At 38.8% G+C, this 13,553-nt stretch overlaps 1 protein-coding gene across 1 annotated transcript; it reads left to right on the top strand.

Moving 5' to 3' along the window:
* The first annotated feature begins 9,462 nt into the window (after positions 1 to 9,462).
* LOC109569088 (olfactory receptor 5AS1) lies at positions 9,463 to 10,401 on the top strand. The gene has a single exon (XM_070781840.1). It carries the CDS (start codon positions 9,463 to 9,465, stop codon positions 10,399 to 10,401), a length of 939 nt encoding a protein of 312 aa, XP_070637941.1.
* Positions 10,402 to 13,553: the final 3,152 nt, after the last annotated feature.

Genomic DNA, 13,553 nt, shown 5'->3' with positions numbered 1-13,553 from the left:
AAAGGGGAGGCAAGATAAACATCGAGATCCCGGCACAACCGATGGGGCTGCTGCAGCGCGAACTCCAACCAGAAAATAATTCTGCTTATTCTGTTTTGGCTTCTCTACCCTCTCCTTAAGTTTTCTCTTTACCAACGATTCTGGAAAACTTAATGTACATGTGACTTTTCACTGGTGGACCCAATGTAGTGACTTGTGAACAATGCATGCTCTCATCTTGTTTAAATCCTCAATATAATGTTTGCTCCTTTGTAGTGTTACAACGTCCACCTTATCTTATGATGTAACCACTTATTGATATAACTATAGTCTTGCTGTATTACAACAACTTCAGGATTTAATAATGTGATCGTGACAATTTGTGGGCTTACTTATTTTAGGAATATCAGCTTTAATAGCAGCAATTGCTTCTGTTACTGTGGCAGCAATATCATTGACTCAACAAGTACATACTGCCCAATATGTTGATACCACGTCTAAAAATGTTTCACTAACTCCAGCAACACAGGAAGTTATAGATAGAAAATTGGAAATGAGAGTAGATGCCTTAGAAAAGGCAATAATGCATATTGGGACTGAGTTACAGGCTTTAAAAGTGAAAATGGCTCTGTCTTGTCACGCTGATTACCGATGAATATGCGTGACGTCTTTAAAGGTAAATGAGACAGATTATGAATGGGAAAAAATAAAAAATCATATCTCAGGTATTTGGAACAGCTCTGACATTGGCCTGGACTTAGGGAAATTTCATAATCAAATACAGACCCTGGAACACTCTCGACTGGATTTTACCGCCGCTGGAGCAGCTAATGTCTTTTTTCACACCTTCTCTAACTTTATTTCTGGAAAAAACATTCTGTCTAATATCTTTAGATCTAATTTTGCTTCTCATGATCGTTCTTCCTTGTATTGTCAGGATTCTTCAGCAGAACATTCAGAAGCTCGTGACTGAGCTGCATCTGGCTGTTTTAAGAAATAAAAAAGGGGGAGATGCCGGGAGCCGGCATATTGCATATTGAGTGCATATTGCATATTGCATATTGCATATTGAGTGCAGCACTTTACACAGCATCATCTTTCAGGATCTGGACTAGCTCAGCTGGAATTCTGTCACTGCCGGGAGCCAGCGTGAGGAACTCCGCCCATGACAAAGGTCATGAGGAAGAAGGCTCGGCATATGCAAAGGCGGGATCAAGCCTCAGGAGTCCCCCTGGAAGTTCTCGAGCATCTACCCCAAAAACCAGAGTCTGCCTACTTTCTGCTTTGTGCTTTCACCTACACCTCTGACTTTATGGGGGGCTGTCCCCCACTACTTCTCTCTGAAAAAAGAGTTAGCTTACAGCTCCAGTTAATAATTCCTAGGTGTGACAGTGTTTCAACCTACAAACTCCTTTGGAAATCCTCTAGCCTGCCTGAATAGGTTTTCCGGCCACATGTGATTGTTCAGAGCCTCCCAACTGTGAGAGGCAGGAGATGTTCTAAACTGTCTAAACACAGATTCCTTTGAGTAGTTAAAAGACTGATTAGAAATTGTATTGGTGAAAGGTTTTTTCACTTATTGGGCCAATGTTTGCTGCTAAGTCTCCATACTCCTTACCTACCGTGTCCTTGGCAGTGTATTGATTGATATAATGGGTGTATAGAAATGTAAGTAGTAGCCTCAATGTTTATAACCTTGGACCCTTGAGTTAATTCTTTTCTTGATTGAGCCCACCTCACCTTTGCACTATAGGAATGCAGCTTTGTCCAATGCTTTTTTGGAGGCTGGTGCCTGACTTTGGAATAATCACCTTTAGAGAAAGATAAGTTTCTTAAAATGTTAACAGGCCTCCTGGCCAGAAGATGATGTAAATCATCTGAACTTTTGCATATGATAAGTTTGAAAGCCTGGCTTCGATTAGGACCAGGAACTGCTGTCCTTGCATGACTCTACCCCTTCCCTCATTATCCTCTATGCACAATTTAAGGTATAAAAACTACTTTGGAAAATAAAGTGTGGGCCTTGTTCACTGAAACTTGGTCTCCCCATGTCTCTATCTCTCTCAAATTCTGGCTGAGTCTCCATCTGGAGCGTGGAACCCGCCATGCTTGCTAATTATGCCTGGGCTTCTAAGATCCGACCGGGGAGGCCTCAGTGTCTCCTTTCCTTTGGGAGAACGGAAGGACGCCTGCGGCCTACCTAAGTGGTGCAAACTTCTTGTCTTGAAGTTTTATCAGTCTCCCGCGTAAACCAAGCTACTCAGCCTCTTTTCTCCACTGAATTTTCCTACTGAGCTATCCTCATTCTATTACTCTTTATATCTTTGATAAATATTTAAATAAATAGGTCGCCTATGCCATCTCTCCTTCGAATACCCTGGATCAGCCAAGGCTGGTTCCCAGCAGGTAATAGCAGAAGAATGTAGATATTTTAAATAGAGAGGTTTTTTTGTTTGTTTCAGAAACTTACCTTTCTAACTTTGTGAGATAAGCATTTTCCTGTTACTTGGTTCTAGCTGAGATAGAGGACCTCACCAGATGTTGTCTGATGCAACATCAGACATCAGGTTATCATGGGTCCTAAAGTCTCTGTTAAGGACTTCCCTGATGGCTTAGATGGCAAAGCGTCTGTCTACAATGAGGGAGATCTGGATTCGATCCCTGGGTTGGGAAGATACCCTGGAGAAGGAAATGGCAACCCACTCCAGTACTATTGCCTGGAAAATCCCGTGGTCGGAGGAGCCTGATAGACTACAGTCCGTGGGGTCACAAATAGTCAGACATGACTGAGCGACTTCAAAGTCTCTCTAGAGGTATAAAGTCTCTTTCATGATAAATCAGGCAATCCATCAAAAACTTTTAACTATTTCATGGAATTTACATAAGAGCAGCTGGACCTGAGCAAATTCTAAAAGTTCAAATAATTTTCAGGAGAATTTCTCTTACTTTCCCAGGACAGTGTGAGGATCTCTCTGTGACTAACTAAGGAGTAAGTAACATGAAAACTTACAATACCATATGTAAAATAGATAGCCAATGGGAATTTGATGTATGACTCAGGGAGCTCAGAGAGGGGGCTCTATAACCATCTAGAGGGGTGGGAAGGGGAGGGAGATGGATAAAGGTTAAAGAAGGAGGGGACATGAGTGTCGCTATGACTGATTATTGTTGATGTTTGACAGAAAACAACACAATTCTGTAAAGCAATTACCTTAAATTAAACATTAATTAATTCAAATATAAAAACAAGAAAGCTAAATAATAATAATAATAAAAGATCAAAACCCACAAAATACTTAGCCTCCTGATAGTCGGTTTCTTACGCTATAGTGGTTACAGCAAAGAATGTATTGCTGCGGTATTATTATCCCAGAATGAAAGTGAAGGTTGCTCAGTCGTGTCTGACTCTTTGCGACCCCATGGACTATACAGTCTGTGGAATTCTCCAGGCCAGAATACTGAAGTGGGCAGGCTTTCCCTTTCCAGGGGAATATTCCCAACCCACGGATCAAATCCAGTTCCCCGCATTGTGGGCAAATTATTTACCAGCTGAGCCACAAGCTTTCCTGATAGCTCAGTTGGTAAAGAATCTGCCTGCAACGAAGGAGACCTGGGTTTGATCCCTAGGTTGGAAAGATCCCCTGGAGAAGGGAAAGCTACCCACTCCAGTATTCTGGCCTGGAGAATTCCATGAACTGTATGTAGTCCACAGGGTCGCAAAGAGTTGGACACAACTGAGTGACTTTCACTTCACCCCAGAACAGGGATTCCCTATATATATAAAACATGATAAGAGAATGTGATTAATAAATAGAGCTTCCATAAATAAACACTTTTGACTGCATTACTGGTAAGAGATCTATTTGATTTGACAGGTAAACAAGGGGAAGTTCACTTACATTGTGTGTAGATGGTCTCTCTGGTATAGCTCAGTGTTTACTATATGACATACTCATAAAAATGTTGCTACCTCACTCTGTGACTCTTGGCTTACTCACTTTAGAGACTGCTGTATGCGGGAGACCATTTCTTTTAAGGTAGCAATGGTCACTCCACAGGATTGAGTGGTGTCACAGAACCTTTTTAGGAGCCTTGACTGAGCACTGAAGATGAGGAAACATTTCTCTTCCAGCTCCCTAGAAGCTAAAGCTCAGGTGTTTATATTTTTCCTGTTTCTCTTGTGCATGCGTGCTTGGTCATGTCTGACTCTGCAAACCCATGGACTGTAGCTTCCCAGGATCTACCGTCCATGGGATTCTCCAGGCAAGAATACCAGAGTAGGTTGCCGTTTCCTTCTCCAGGGGATCTGCCAGACCCAGGGATAGAACCTGCCTCTCCTGCATTGGCTGGTGGATTGTTTACCACTGAGCCATGGGGGGAGCCCTGTTAGTAATTTAAAGAAAGTTAAAATCTAGAACTGCTTTTTAAATTATGGGGAAATACTGTTATAAATACTGCTACAATTACAAAAGATAGTGTGCAGTCTGATGAAGCAAGGACTAACTCTTTACATGCATTATCCCAATTTTCATAAGAATTTGATGAGGTGGACAATTAGTATTTATTATTTTATAATTAATAACAATAACATTTAAGAAGTGACTCAAAGTCTCACAGCTGTGAAATGGCAAATCTCACTTTCAAATCCAGGTTGCCTGAGTTGTAAGCTCTTACAACTTATCATACAAGACATATTTCCTTCTAGTCACTAGGAAAATTGGAAGAAGCAAACTAAAATGGGGGTACCTGGGACTGCTCTCAATAGCATTGAACTTGTACTTTTAGATCGTCTCATATAACTAAAGGCTGTAAAGTACCTTTTAATATCTGGTAGAAATCATAGGATTTATAGGATTTTTTTTTGTTTGTTCTCTATCACCTGGCAGAACTGAAAGGGTTTTTGTTGTTGTTTAATCTTAGATTTGTCAGTTAAGGATTACATTGTAATTGGCTACATAATAGTCAATTATATTATCACTCTCCATTTTTCTCTTTGGGAATCATTCCAGCCACACCACTAGAAAAAATGTCATTGCCAATCTAAAATCCACTTGGGGTTGGGAACCATCTTGGGATATCCTACTTGTCTCATCAAGAATATATTTATCCCTTGTAACATCTATGTGCAAAGTCTGGTATCAGCCTTTTGCACAAAATAAATACTACAATTCAAACTTCCAGAAGGTGCCAAGGTAGGTGACAGATTCCCTAAAGCATTAACAAAGTGTGTGGTGTGGATGTAGCAAAGATACTGTTGCCTTAGATAAAATGTATCTTCTCTGACTCTGCAGGGTTTTCTCAGTTTGTGTAGGTATGTGGGCTAAAGGAGTGAATGGGGGGATGGTGGAGTATAAATCTGACCTGACCTTCCCCGTGGCATTTTCTGAAAGCCATTGACTGATTCACTGTGGTCCTTATTTCATTGATGAGGAATCTGAGTGTGGCTATTTTGGAAATCTTGTGAAATCCAATAATCTAATTAACTGTGCTAAATTAGGTGTGTAGCTCAGTCATGTCCAATACTCTGACCCCATGGGCTGTAACCTGCCAGGCTTTGCTGTCCATGGAATTTTCCAGACAAGAATATTGGAGTGGGTTTCCATTCCTTACTCCATAGCTAAATTTAGTAAGCTAAATTTTATCAGTAAGTCAAACCTCAGCTTCTATGAGAATATACACATATTAACATACAGTATAACTATTTTATGCTTGTCCTTATAATTATCAACTGAAGGAACTTATGATTTTGAAGTCAGATATTGAATGATTAAATAATCACAATAGTATTATTATTAATGAAAGATAATGTATTTATTGTTTCATGCATCTATAATATAATAAGCCCTGTAAAGTGTCATAAATTATCCAATTTAATCCTGATTTCAATTTTATGGTATAAGATACTTGAGCTCAATCCCTGAGTCAGGAAGATCCCCTGGAGGAGGAAATGGCAATGCATTCCAGTAGTCTTGCCTGGAGAATCCCATGCACGAGGAGCCTGGTGGGCTATATAGTCCATAGGGTTGCACAGAGTCCAACACAACTGAGGTAACTTAGCACGCATGTATATATCATGCTATTTAAATGAAATTAAGAAGTTTAGGCATAGAGAAGTTCAATGACTTATAGAACACTCAATGTCACATCTGAGGTTAAACTAAATTTTGCCTGATGCCATATCCTGTGTATGTTTAATTAGTACAGTACAGCATAATTTGAAAAGGAGAGAGGGCAAACTTTATACTTAATACTTTAAGCAGAAGAACAAATTGAAAATCCATCCATGGGTAGTTTTTAGAAGTAGCTTTGTCACGTAAGATTTCCTTTGGGATCAGTGGGGCTCAGCTTATGTTAGGTTAATCAAGATCTAAGTTCAAAGTAGTATGAGATGAACTCTTCAAAAGAAGTGGAATTGTTGTGGGATGTTTCACCTCCCATTCGACAACTGACTACAGAAACCCTCTAGATAGTTTTTCAATTTTAATGGAAACTCAAGGAAGAAAAATCAGACTTTGATCTCATAACCTGTTTTTGGATATGATATAATCATTCAAGTCACTAGTGGACATGCCCCATGTTGAATGATCTTGTAGTCATGGCATCTGAAGAACAAGAACCTGAGATGATGGCTGAGGTTCTTTCCCACACTGACATTCTATATTCAAATGATATATCATAAAATTCCTACAGCAGTACAAAATATTTCAACATCAGACCCATCATAGTACTTCAGTTAAGAAATGAGAACAGGATTCTATCAATATATACTCTGAAAATTTAATTACATTTCTATGCTTCAGTTTTATCACTTATAAAGTTAGAAAAATATCTATCTATAGAATAATAGGAGGTTTCAACAAAATGATGCATGTCAAGTGATTGAAAAATGTATTGGCAATTTTAGCTTTGTTTGTTGCTTTAACCACCATCAGTATCATCTTTAACACACGTAACTAGGTATCACAGTGAATATATCAGGGCTCCAGTTCATAGAACACCCAAGTTAAAACTGTTCAAGAAAACAAGCTATAATTTGCCTTGGTTGTCTTATTGGTAGTGGAAGTTATACTCCATTTATGTTTGGTGAGAGTTTATAACATTTTTCATGCTGCATGTCTGTTCATTTTTTGTTTCCAGTTTTAATAAACTTTCCTGATTCAACAATTCCTACTAATAACATGCAAACAAATATAAAAGTTTAGTAAGCTATTATGAAGTTCTTGAATATATATATTTTCCCTTATATGACAAGCATAAAAATAAATACAGTAGGTCTGATTTTATAAATGAGGATATGATGACATAAATAAAGATGAAATAATTTAAGGTAGTAGAACCAGGATTACATTCCAGGTCTCCAGACACTTACTTTCTCACTTTCTTCATTTTTGGGGCCTGTTTTGTTCTAGTGATATCAAATAAAACAGGACCCAGGCTGTTGGAGTGTCTCACAGATAGACACACACACATACACATACACACACACACACACACAAGAAAATTAAAGAAAGTCCTTTTCATGGTTATTGAATTGATTCTTTACAGAAAGGAAGACAGAGTTAAGAATAAGAATCTGAATATTATGTAAGCATAGAAATTACACTTGTGCAACATAGACACATTAATTGCTTTCTCATTTAAGAGTTTGGATTCATCTTTTTCCAATCAATTTTTTCCTTTTAAAGATTTAATTCCCAGTGAAGACCGGATTCTCTAGAAGATTTCAGGCCATATTGTTGGACCAGGGAGAATTACAGGATTCCCACACATAGCACAGAGAATAGATCCTCATTATTTGTTTCTCTTATTACTTACTGCAGAGTTACTGACTTAAGCCACTTCCAACATTACATATCTTTAATTGCCTGCAGGATACTCCATCTCACTGTATTTTTTCATTGACATTCATCCTAAGTTTTCTTCACTTGGGCACTCTCTCCTTCTGACTATATAATACATTTTCCCAATACAGTCTCAGTTTGCTGCTAAGTCACTTCAGTCGTGTCCGACTCTGGGCGACCCCATAGATGGCAGCCCACCAGGCTCCCCCGTCCCTGGGATTCTCCAGCCAAGAACACTGGAGTGGGTTGCCATTTCCTTCTCCAATGCATGAAAGTGAAGACTGAAAGGGAAGTCGCTCAGTCGTGTCCGACTCTTAGCGACCCCATGGACTGCAGCCTACCAGGCTCCTCCATCCATGGGATTTTCCAGGCAAGAGTACTGGAGTGGGTTGCCATTGCCTTCTCCAAAAACACGCGCATGCACACACACACACAAATATCTACTTGTTTTTCCTCTAATCATCACAGAGTGGTTAAATAACTTTATTAAGCTCACATAACCAATTAGTATATATTCTATATGTAGCAAAGCTAAGATTTGAACCCAGTCATCTCTTGCATAGCTGTTATGCTCTTATCTGTTATTTTAAACTACCTCCCAAGATCATAGATATTCTGTAGACTCATCCAGTTTATCTGTGGTAGCATTCTCCCTAGACTTTTTCTCAACTATACTTTCCTATACATGGAAGAATATGATTTTAGGATTTGAAAAATAGGGGTTTGCCTATAAGGACTTTGCCAGCTCTTCTAGTTCTACCAGGATTTATCAACTCAGCCAAATTCATTCTTTTTCATCTTTAAAGGATTTAGTACTATCTCTTAATGTGAACAGTCTTTAAAGAATCGCTGCCTCTTGGAACATCATAGCTGAATAACAGTCTCTAGTATCAATGAAGATTTTTTTTTTTTAATTTTATTTTATTTTTAAAACTTTACAATATTGTATTAGTTTTGCCAAATATCAAAATGAATCCACCACAGGTACACCCGCGTTTCCCATTCTGAACCCTCCTCCCTCCTCCCTCCCCTACCCTCCCTCTGGGTCGTCCCAGTGCACCAGCCCCAAGCATCCAGTACCGTGCATCGAACCTGGACTGGCGACTCGTTTCATACATGATATTATACATGTTTCAATGTTATTCTCTCAATGAAGATTTTAATTGCTTTTTAAATAAAGTCGCAAATGAAAACAAACCAAATACATCACAGAAAATGCCTTAATGGTTATTCTATCCTTATCTTTGCCTCATTAGAAGGAAGAATAAATATATACTTGATTCATCAATCATTTGGAGAAGACAATGGCACCCCACTCCAGCACTCTTGCCTGGAAAATCCCATGGACGGAGGAGCCTGGTAGGCTGCAGTCCACTGGGTCGCAAAGAGTCGGACACGACTGAGCGACTTCCCTTTCACTTCTCACTTTCATGCATTGGAGAAGGAAATGGCAACCCACTCCAGTGTTCTTGGCTGGAGAATCCCAGGGACGGGGGAGCCTGGTGGGCTGCCATCTATGGGGTCACCCAGAGTCGGAAACGACTGAAGCAACTTAGCAGCAGCAGCAGCATCAATTATTCAAATCAATTCATGTATCCTGATACCATTTATTTCAGATGAGAAAGACAAGAAAACCAAGAAGATGTTGGAGAATAATTGTACCATGCCAATTGAGTTCCTACTTGTTGGATTCACAGATTATCTACCTCTCAGAGTTACACTATTCTTGGTATTTCTCATAGTCTATACACTAACTATGGTGGGAAATGTAGGTTTAATAATCCTAATTAATATCAATTCAAGCCTTCAAACCCCCATGTATTATTTTCTCAGCAACTTGTCTTTCTTAGACATTAGCTACTCAACAGCAATCACTCCTAAAATGCTGGTAAATTTCTTAGCATCCAAGAAAAGTATTTCCCTCTCTGGTTGTGTACTACAGATGTTTTTCTTTGGTTGTTTTGCTGATGCTGAATGCCTTATCTTGGCAGCAATGGCCTATGATCGCTATGCAGCCATCTGCAATCCACTGCTCTATTCTGCTCTTGTGTCTCGGAGAGTCTGTGTCTGCTGCATTGTGTTGGCATACTTCAGTGGGGGTGTGACTTCAATGGTCCATGTCTGCCTCACATTCAGGCTGCCATTTTGTGGCTCCAATATCATCAACCATTTTTTCTGTGACATCCCGCCTCTCCTGGCTTTGTCTTGTACAGACACCTACATTAATGAGCTTCTGCTCTTTGCTTTGTGTGGCTTCATCCAGACCAGCACTTTTGTGGTCATATTTATCTCATACTTCTGTATCCTCCTCACTGTTTTGAGCATCAAGTCCTCAGGTGGAAGAAGCAAAACGTTCTCTACCTGTGCCTCTCATCTCTTGGCAATCACCTTATTCTATGGAACACTCCTGTTTATGTACTTGCGTCCCACTACCAGCTACTCCCCAGACACTGACAAAGTAGTTGCAGTGTTTTATACGGTTGTCTTTCCCATGTTTAATCCAATAATCTACAGCTTCAGAAACAAAGATGTAAAATATGCCCTCAGAAAGCTATTGGACAGAAACGGGACTTTCAAGTGAATAGGAATTGAAGTCATTTAAGAATATTTAAGGCATAGCCTATCCCTCCAATCTGATAATCAGCTGTACATCATCCTATATGTCAAATATTTTAAACATTTCCCCACCTTTCAGAAATAAAAAAATAACTTTTCATCCTCTATTCTGTGAAATGTTTTTATCATCTCTTACAAAAACAGATTTGTCAAAATTCTGCTCTGTGAAATGTTTCTGAATTAAAATAAATAATAGTTTCTCTTTGTACATTGATTTTTTATATTCTTTGTCATCTAATATTGAAGGTATTTGTTGACTTGTTTGTCAACCTATCCATATGAGAAAGTCCTTGGCAGCTGGGGATATGTATCTTGGTTGATTTTTCCAACACCTATGCAGCTTGGTGTAGGGCACGTCCTCACTATATATATTCAGTGAATAAATGGATGAATGGATAGGATGAATGAATGGATAGATGAGTGAGTAAATCCAGTTTTCTGTGTTTGGGAAAATAAGCCTAGATTCTGCACTTAAAGAACATTTACCATCAGAGAAACTTTACATTACTCATGATGGATAATGGGGATTACAGTGGCTCTCAGAAAATCAGATAGAAGCACATATAGTGATAGTCACATTTATATTAGGAGAGAGTGAAATTATAGCATGTATTTTCTCTTTCAGTTCAATTCAGTTGGTCAGTAGTATCTGACTCTGTGACCCCATGAACTGCAGCACACCAGGCCTCCCTGTCCATCACCAACTCCTAGAGTCCACACAAACCCATACCATCCAGCCATCTCATCCTCTGTCATCCCCTTCTCCTCCCACCCACAATCCCTCCCAACATCAGGGTCTTTTCCAATGAGTCAACTCTTCTCATGAGGTGGCCAAAGCATTGGAGTTTCAGCTTCAGCATCAATCCTTCCAATGAACACCCAGGACTGATCTCCTTTAAGATGGACTGTTTGGACTAGATTGATTACCATAATAGGCTCTTTCATTCACTGTGGATATCTGGGAAAACCAAACAAGTTTGTGAAGATCATAAAGACTATTAAATATATATATTACTAATTATTAACACATAAGTTACTGACTCTATCTTCAGGAAGAGGTCAACAATTGCTTCGATCACTGTATTCTGTAAATTGGCCATGTAAATCAATTGACGTATGAATCCTTCTTTCTCTGGGATCAGGTTTGATGATTAAATTATCAGACATTTTCTGTGGTTGCTTTTAATCCTTGAGTCCTAATTTCCTTTTTATTTTATCTCAGCAGAGTTGAAGGACTACACTGTGTAGATAAGAATACATCATACTGTGCATTTGGTAGTAATTGTAGAGCTATAAATGGCTGTGTTTGTTACAGGATTACAACCCTGAAAATAAAGACAATAAAATATTACCAATGAAATGGGTTGTTTTGAAGTATAAATGAACTAATATATGTAATCTTCCCAGTATATGGATAATTTGAGAGTTAAATGATCGAATATGTAAAAATCTCCTAGAATATATGGAAAGCTCTTGTTGCCTGTTACAATGTAACAGCATACACTTGTTCATTATTTTACCATTATTATATGATTTTAAGATAGTGGCTGGGTTTGATTTCCTAGAAGAAACTATGAATTTTAACAATATCCATGAAGCATTCTGGAGATTCTGAGATGCTGGGAGAGGTTAAAAAAACAAAATTGTCAAAGAGGACACTAATAGATGGAGAAATATACCATGTTCATGGATTGGAAGAATCAATATAGTGAAAATGAGTATACTACCCAAAGCAATTTATAGATTCAACGCAATCCCTATCAAGCTACCAACAGTATTCTTCACAGAGCTAGAACAAATAATTTCACAATTTGTATGGAAATACAAAAAACCTCGAATAGCCAAAGCGATCTTGAGAAAGAAGAATGGAACTGGAGGAATCAACCTACCTGACTTCAGGCTCTACTACAAAGCCACAGTTATCAAGACAGTATGGTACTGGCACAAAGACAGAAATATTGATCAATGGAATAAAATAGAAAGCCCAGAGATAAATCCACGCACATATGGACACCTTATCTTCGACAAAGGAGGCAAGAATATACAATGGATTAAAGACAACCTCTTTAACAAGTGGTGCTGGGAAATCTGGTCAACCACTTGTAAAAGAATGAAACTGGACCACTTTCTAACACCATACACAAAAATAAACTCAAAATGGATTAAAGATCTCAACATAAGACCAGAAACTATAAAACTCCTAGAGGAGAACATAGGCAAAACACTCTCCGACATACATCACAGCAGGATCCTCTATGACCCACCTCCCAGAATATTGGAAATAAAAGTAAAAATAAACAAATGGGACCTAATTAACCTTAAAAGCTTCTGCACATCAAAGGAAACTATTAGCAAGGTGAAAAGACAGCCTTCAGAATTGGAGAAAATAATAGCAAATGAAGCAACCGACAAACAACTAATCTCAAAAATATACAAGCAACTCCTACAGCTCAACTCCAGAAAAATAAACGACCCAATCAAAAAATGGGCCAAAGAACTAAATAGACATTTCTCCAAAGAAGACATACAGATGGCTAACAAACACATGAAAAGATGCTCAACATCACTCATTATCAGAGAAATGCAAATCAAAACCACTATGAGGTACCATTTCACACCAGTCAGAATGGCTGCGATCCAAAAGCCTACAAATAATAAATGCTGGAGAGGGTGTGGAGAAAAGGGAACCCTCTTACACTGTTGGTGGGAATGCAAACTAGTACAGCCACTATGGAGAACAGTGTGGAGATTCCTTAAAAAACTGGAAATAGAACTGCCTTATGATCCAGCAATCCCACTGCTGGGCATACACACTGAGGAAACCAGAAGGGAAAGAGACACATGTACCCCAATGTTCATCGCAGCACTCTTTATAATAGCCAAGACATGGAAGCAACCTAGATGTCCATCAGCGGATGAATGGATAGGAAAGCTGTGGTACATATACACAATGGAGTATTACTCAGCCATTAAAAAGAATACATTTGAATCAGTTCTAATGAGGTGGATGAAACTGGAGCCTATTGTACAGAGTGAAGTAAGCCAGAAGGAAAAACATAAATACAGTATACTAACGCATATATATGGAATTTAGAAAGATGGTAACAATAACCTGGT

This window comes from Bos indicus, chromosome 28 (assembly GCF_029378745.1).
Source record: "Bos indicus isolate NIAB-ARS_2022 breed Sahiwal x Tharparkar chromosome 28, NIAB-ARS_B.indTharparkar_mat_pri_1.0, whole genome shotgun sequence".
NCBI classification, from domain to species: Eukaryota; Metazoa; Chordata; class Mammalia; order Artiodactyla; family Bovidae; genus Bos; species Bos indicus.
The sequence above is the reverse complement of the archived record's forward strand: the minus strand, read 5'-3'. Positions and strand labels throughout refer to the sequence as shown.